The sequence below is a fragment of the Scyliorhinus torazame genome, chromosome 31, assembly GCF_047496885.1.
Source record: "Scyliorhinus torazame isolate Kashiwa2021f chromosome 31, sScyTor2.1, whole genome shotgun sequence".
Classification (NCBI taxonomy): Eukaryota; Metazoa; Chordata; class Chondrichthyes; order Carcharhiniformes; family Scyliorhinidae; genus Scyliorhinus; species Scyliorhinus torazame.
The window spans coordinates 4,938,990-4,946,393 of NC_092737.1; the positions used below are offsets into that span (position 1 = coordinate 4,938,990).

General features: G+C 59.9%; 1 protein-coding gene across 1 annotated transcript in view; it reads left to right on the top strand.

Annotated features, from left to right (window-relative positions):
* dnah2 (dynein, axonemal, heavy chain 2) overlaps positions 1-6,004 on the top strand; it is a 314,816-nt gene extending 308,812 nt beyond the window's left edge. The window contains exon 88 of the mRNA XM_072493227.1: positions 5,598-6,004. Within this exon, the coding sequence (XP_072349328.1) occupies positions 5,598-5,752 (155 nt within the window). The 3' untranslated portion in view covers positions 5,753-6,004. The remainder of the gene's footprint in view (positions 1-5,597) is intronic.
* The last annotated feature ends 1,400 nt before the right edge of the window (positions 6,005-7,404 follow it).

Genomic DNA, 7,404 nt, shown 5'->3' on the forward strand with positions numbered 1-7,404 from the left:
GGACAGTGTCTGTCTCTGGGACGGCTGCAGACGAGGATAGTGTCTGTCTCTGGGGCGGCTGCAGACGAGGACAGTGTCTGGCGCTGGGACGGCTGCAGACGAGGACAGTGTCTGTCTCTGGGACGGCTGCAGACGAGGACAGTGTCTGGCGCTGGGACGGCTGCAGACGAGGACAGTGTCTGTCGCTGGGACGGCTGCAGACGAGACAGTGTCTGTCTCTGGGACGGCTGCAGACGAGGACAGTGTCTGTCTCTGGGACGGCTGCAGACGAGGATAGTGTCTGTCTCTGGGGCGGCTGCAGACGAGGACAGTGTCTGGCGCTGGGACGGCTGCAGACGAGGACAGTGTCTGTCTCTGGGAGGGCTGCAGACGAGGATAGTGTCTGTCGCTGGGACGGCTGCAGACGAGGACAGTGTCTGTCTCTGGGACGGCTGCAGACGAGGATAGTGTCTGTCTCTGGGGCGGCTGCAGACGAGGATAGTGTCTGGCGCTGGGGCGGCTGCAGACGAGGACAGTGTCTGTCTCTGGGGCGGCTGCAGACGAGGACAGTGTCTGTCTCTGGGGCGGCTGCAGACGAGGACAGTGTCTGGCGCTGGGACGGCTGCAGACGAGGACGGTGTCTGTCGCTGGGACGGCTGCAGATGAGGACAGTGTCTGTCTCTGGGACCGCTGCAGACGAGGACAGTGTCTGTCTCTGGGACGGCTGCAGGCGAGGACCGTGTCTGTCGCTGGGACGGCTGCAGACGAGGACAGTGTCTGTCTCTGGGACGGCTGCAGACGAGGATAGTGTCTGTCTCTGGGGCGGCTGCAGGCGAGGACAGTGTCTGTCTCTGGGGCGGCTGCAGACGAGGACCGTGTCTGTCTCTGGGACGGCTGCAGACGAGGATAGTGTCTGTCTCTGGGGCGGCTGCAGACGAGGACCGTGTCTGTCTCTGGGACGGCTGCAGACGAGGATAGTGTCTGTCTCTGGGGCGGCTGCAGACGAGACAGTGTCTGTCTCTGGGACGGCTGCAGACGAGGACAGTGTCTGTCTCTGGGACGGCTGCAGACGAGGATAGTGTCTGTCTCTGGGGCGGCTGCAGACGAGGACAGTGTCTGGCGCTGGGACGGCTGCAGACGAGGACAGTGTCTGTCTCTGGGACGGCTGCAGACGAGGATAGTGTCTGTCTCTGGGGCGGCTGCAGACGAGGACAGTGTCTGGCGCTGGGACGGCTGCAGACGAGGACAGTGTCTGTCTCTGGGAGGGCTGCAGACGAGGATAGTGTCTGTCTCTGGGGCGGCTGCAGACGAGGATAGTGTCTGGCGCTGGGGCTGCTGCAGACGAGGACAGTGTCTGTCTCTGGGGCGGCTGCAGACGAGGACAGTGTCTGTCGCTGGGACGGCTGCAGACGAGGACAGTGTCTGTCTCTGGGACGGCTGCAGACGAGGACAGTGTCTGTCTCTGGGACGGCTGCAGACGAGGACAGTGTCTGTCTCTGGGTCGGCTGCAGACGAGGACAGTGTCTGGCGCTGGGACGGCTGCAGACGGGGACAGTGTCTGTCTCTGGGACGGCTGCAGACGAGGACAGTGTCTGTCTCTGGGACGGCTGCAGACGGGGACAGTGTCTGTCTCTGGGACGGCTGCAGACGAGGACAGTGACTGTCGCTGGGACGGCTGCAGATGAGGACAGTGTCTGTCTCTGGGGCGGCTGCAGACGAGGACAGTGTCTGTCTCTGGGGCGGCTGCAGACGAGGACAGTGTCTGTCTCTGGGTCGGCTGCAGACGAGGACAGTGTCTGGCGCTGGGACGGCTGCAGACGGGGACAGTGTCTGTCTCTGGGACGGCTGCAGACGAGGACAGTGTCTGTCTCTGGGACGGCTGCAGACGGGGACAGTGTCTGTCTCTGGGACGGCTGCAGACGAGGACAGTGACTGTCGCTGGGACGGCTGCAGATGAGGACAGTGTCTGTCTCTGGGACGGCTGCAGACGAGGACAGTGACTGGCGCTGGGGCTGCTGCAGACGAGGACAGTGTCTGGCGCTGGGACGGCTGCAGACGAGACAGTGTCTGTCTCTGGGACGGCTGCAGACGAGGACAGTGTCTGTCTCTGGGAGGGCTGCAGACGAGGATAGTGTCTGTCTCTGGGGCGGCTGCAGACGAGGACAGTGTCTGTCGCTGGGACGGCTGCAGACGAGGACAGTGTCTGTCTCTGGGGCGGCTGCAGACGAGGACAGTGTCTGGCACTGGGACGGCTGCAGTCGAGGACAGTGTCTGGCGCTGGGACGGCTGCAGACGAGGACAGTGTCTGGCACTGGGACGGCTGCAGTCGAGGACAGTGTCTGGCGCTGGGACGGCTGCAGACGAGGACAGTGTCTGGCGCTGGGACGGCTGCAGACGAGGACAGTGTCTGGCGCTGGGACGGCTGCAGACGAGGACAGTGTCTGTCGCTGGGACGGCTGCAGACGAGGACAGTGTCTGTCTCTGGGGCGCCTGCAGACGAGGACAGTGTCTGTCTCTGGGGCGGCTGCAGGCGAGGACAGTGTCTGTCTCTGGGGCGGCTGCAGGCGAGGACAGTGTCTGTCTCTGGGACGGCTGCAGGCGAGGACAGTGTCTGTCGCTGGGACGGCTGCAGACGAGGACAGTGTCTGTCGCTGGGACGGCTGCAGACGAGGACAGTGTCTGTCGCTGGGGCGGCTGCAGACGAGGACAGTGTCTGGCGCAGGGACGGCTGCAGGCGAGGACAGTGTCTGTCGCTGGGACGGCTGCAGGCGAGGACAGTGTCTGGCGCTGGGACGGCTGCAGACGAGGACAGTGTCTGGCGCTGGGACGGCTGCAGACGAGGACAGTGTCTGGCGCTGGGACGGCTGCGGACGAGGACAGTGTCTGTCGCTGGGACGGCTGCAGACGAGGACAGTGTCTGTCTCTGGGACGGCTGCAGACGAGGACAGTGTCTGTCTCTGGGGCGGCTGCAGGCGAGGACAGTGTCTGTCTCTGGGGCGCCTGCAGACGAGGACAGTGTCTGTCTCTGGGGCGGCTGCAGGCGAGGACAGTGTCTGTCTCTGGGGCGGCTGCAGGCGAGGACAGTGTCTGTCTCTGGGACGGCTGCAGGCGTGGACAGTGTCTGTCGCTGGGACGGCTGCAGACGAGGACAGTGTCTGTCGCTGGGGCGGCTGCAGACGAGGACAGTGTCTGGCGCAGGGACGGCTGCAGGCGAGGACAGTGTCTGTCGCTGGGACGGCTGCAGGCGAGGACAGTGTCTGTCTCTGGAACGGCTGCAGATGAGGACAGTGTCTGTCTCTGGGACCGCTGCAGACGAGGACAGTGTCTGTCTCTGGGACAGCTGCAGGCGAGGACCGTGTCTGTCGCTGGGACGGCTGCAGATGAGGACAGTGTCTGTCTCTGGGACAGCTGCAGACGAGGACAGTGTCTGTCTCTGGGACGGCTGCAGACGAGGATAGTGTCTGTCTCTGGGGCGGCTGCAGGCGAGGACAGTGTCTGTCTCTGGGGCGGCTGCAGACGAGGACCGTGTCTGTCTCTGGGACGGCTGCAGACGAGGATAGTGTCTGTCTCTGGGACGGCTGCAGACGAGGATAGTGTCTGTCTCTGGGGCGGCTGCAGACGAGGACAGTGTCTGTCTCTGGGGCGGCTGCAGACGAGGACCGTGTCTGTCTCTGGGACGGCTGCAGACGAGGATAGTGTCTGTCTCTGGGACGGCTGCAGACGAGGACAGTGTCTGTCTCTGGGACGGCTGCAGACGAGGACAGTGTCTGTCGCTGGGACCGCTGCAGACGAGGACAGTGTCTGTCGCTGGGACCGCTGCAGACGAGGACAGTGTCTGTCTCTGGGACGGCTGCAGAGGAGGACAGTGTCTGTCTCTGGGACGGCTGCAGACGAGGACAGTGTCTGTCTCTGGGACGGCTGCAGACGAGGACAGTGTCTGTCTCTGGGACGGCTGCAGACGAGGACAGTGTCTGTCGCTGGGACCGCTGCAGACGAGGACAGTGTCTGTCTCTGGGACGGCTGCAGATGAGGACAGTGTCTGTCTCTGGGACGGCTGCAGACGAGGACAGTGTCTGTCTCTTGGACGGCTGCAGAGGAGGACAGTGTCTGTCTCTGGGACGGCTGCAGACGAGGACAGTGACTGGCGCTGGGGCGGCTGCAGACGAGGACAGTGTCTGTCTCTGGGGCGGCTGCAGACGAGGACAGTGTCTGTCTCTGGGACGGCTGCAGACGAGGACAGTGTCTGTCTCTGGGACGGCTGCAGACGAGGACAGTGTCTGTCGCTGGGACGGCTGCAGACGAGGATAGTGTCTGTCGCTGGGACGGCTGCAGACGAGGATAGTGTCTGTCGCTGGGACGGCTGCAGACGAGGATAGTGTCTGTCGCTGGGACGGCTGCAGACGAGGACAGTGTCTGTCTCTGGGACGGCTGCAGACGAGGACAGTGTCTGTCTCTGGGACGGCTGCAGACGAGGACAGTGTCTGGCCCTGGGAGGGCTGCAGACGAGACAGTGTCTGTCTCTGGGACGGCTGCAGACGAGGATAGTGTCTGTCTCTGGGACGGCTGCAGACGAGGATAGTGTCTGTCTCTGGGACGGCTGCAGACGAGGACAGTGTCTGTCTCTGGGACGGCTGCAGACGAGGACAGTGTCTGTCTCTGGGACGGCTGCAGACGAGGACAGTGTCTGTCTCTGGGACGGCTGCAGACGAGGACAGTGTCTGGCCCTGGGAGGGCTGCAGACGAGGACAGTGTCTGTCTCTGGGACGGCTGCAGACGAGGACAGTGTCTGTCGCTGGGACGGCTGCAGACGAGGACAGTGTCTGTCTCTGGGACGGCTGCAGACGAGGACAGTGTCTGTCTCTGGGACGGCTGCAGACGAGGACAGTGTCTGTCGCTGGGACGGCTGCAGACGAGGACAGTGTCTGTCTCTGGGGCGGCTGCAGACGAGGACAGTGTCTGTCGCTGGGACGGCTGCAGACGAGGACAGTGTCTGTCTCTGGGACGGCTGCAGACGAGGACAGTGTCTGTCGCTGGGACGGCTGCAGACGAGGACAGTGTCTGTCTCTGGGACGGCTGCAGACGAGGACAGTGTCAGTCTCTGGGACGGCTGCAGACGCGGATAGTGTCTGTCTCTGGGACGGCTGCAGTCGAGGACACTGTCTGTCTCTGGGAGGGCTGCAGACGAGGACAGTGTCTGTCTCTGGGACGGCTGCAGACGAGGACAGTGTCTGTCGCTGGGACGGCTGCAGACGAGGATTGTGTCTGTCTCTGGGGCGGCTGCGGACGAGGACAGTGTCTGTCGCTGGGACGGCTGCAGACGAGGACAGTGTCTGGCGCTGGGACGGCTGCAGACGAGGATAGTGTCTGGCGCTGGGACGGCTGCAGACGAGGATAGTGTCTGGCGCTGGGACGGCTGCAGACGAGGATAGTGTCTGGCGCTGGGACAGCACCCTCGTCTGTAGCCATCCCAGTGCCAGACAGAGTACTGTAGGGGGAGCAGGGTCTATAATGGAGGCCGCCCGATGATGGCTAAAAGGTGCAGGGTCTGCGGTACAGGGCTCAGTCTCGACTAAGCTGTGACAGGCCTGCTAACTGTACTCATCCTGTCATTCCTCCAGGGATCTATTCCTGTCCATGCTACTATTACTCCCAGCGATCGGGGAGCAACCGACACACTTCCTTTGTGGTGGGAATCGAGCTGAAGACTGGGGACAAGCCACCAGATCACTGGATCAGACGGGCCACAGCGATCTTGCTCAGCCTGGATTACTAGGACTCCTGCATCACCTCGGAGCAAACCCTCCACCCCAGACCCAGCAGAAAATTCTGATCAGGATTGTGTAAGAATGGGAAGGCAGGTTCGGTCAATCCAGATGAGAAGAGAACATCATTTTTGAGGAATTCGGTACGATAATCTTGTTTGTAAAATCTTCTCAAGACAACACCTGTTGTAACTGGCCAGTCTGCACTCACTCCACAATCTCAAACATTCTTCAAATATTATCCAATAAATATTTTTCCAATGTTCCGTGGTGCACGGTATCTGATGTACTTCTGTGCCACACAGGTACCCAGGCATTGATCATCTCTGACAAACATTCCCGCGACAGGTACAGCAAGGGGTTAGATACAGAGTAAAGCTCCCGCTACACTGTCCCCATCAAACACTCCCAGGGCAGGTACAGCACGGGGTTAGATACAGAGTAAAGCTCCCTCTACACTGTCCCCATCAAACCCTCCCAGGACAGGTACAGCACGGGGTTAGATACAGAGTAAAGCTCCCTCTACACTGTCCCCATCAAACACTCCCAGGACAGGTACAACACGGGGTTAGATACAGAGCAAAGCTCCCTCTACACTGTCCACATCAAACACTCCCAGGGCAGGTACAGCACGGGGTTAGATACAGAGTAAAGCTCCCTCTACACTGTCCCCATCAAACACTCCCAGGGCAGGTACAGCACATAGAACATGGAACATTACAGCGCAGTACAGGCCCTTCGGCTGTCGATGTTGCGCCGACCTGTGAAACCACTCTAAAGCCCATCTACACTATTCCCTTATTGTCCATATGTCTATCCAATGACCATTTGAATACCCTTAGTGTTGGCGAGTCCACTACTGTTGCAGGCAGGGCATTCCACACCCTTACCACTCTCTGAGTAAAGCATCGACCTCTGACATCTGTCTTCTATCTATCTCCCCACAATTTAAAGCTATGTCCCCTCGTGTTAGACATCACCATCCAAGGAAAAAGGCTCTCACTGTCCACCCTATCCAATCCTCCGATCGTCTGAGATGCCTCAATTAAGTCACCTCTTAACATTCTCTCTAACGAAAACAGCCTCAAGTCCCTCAGCCTTTCCTCATAAGATCTTCCCTCCATACCAGGCAACATTCTGGTAAATCTCCTCTGCACCCTTTCCAATGCTTCCACATCCTTCCTATAATGCGGCGACAAGAATTGCAATACTCCAAATGCGGCCGCACCAGAGTTTTGTACAGCTGCAACATGATCTCATGGCTCCTAACCTCAATCCCTCTACCAATAAAAGCTAACACACTGTACGCCTTCTTAACAACCCTCTCAACCTGGGTGGCAACTTTCAGGGATCTATGTACATGGACACCGAGATCTCTCTGCTCATCCACACTACCAAGAATCTTACCATTAGCCCAGTACTCAGTCTTCCTGTTATTCCTTCCAAAATGAATCACCTCACACTTTTCTGCATTAAACTCCATTTGCCACCTCTCAGCCCAGCGCTGCACCTTATCTATGTCCCTCTGATGCTTGTAACATCCTTCCGCACTGTCCACAACTCCACCGACTTTAGTGTCATCTGCAAATTTACTCACCCACCCTTCTACGCCCTCCTCCAGGCCCCCAAAACAGATCCTTGTGGTACACCACTAGTAACTGGA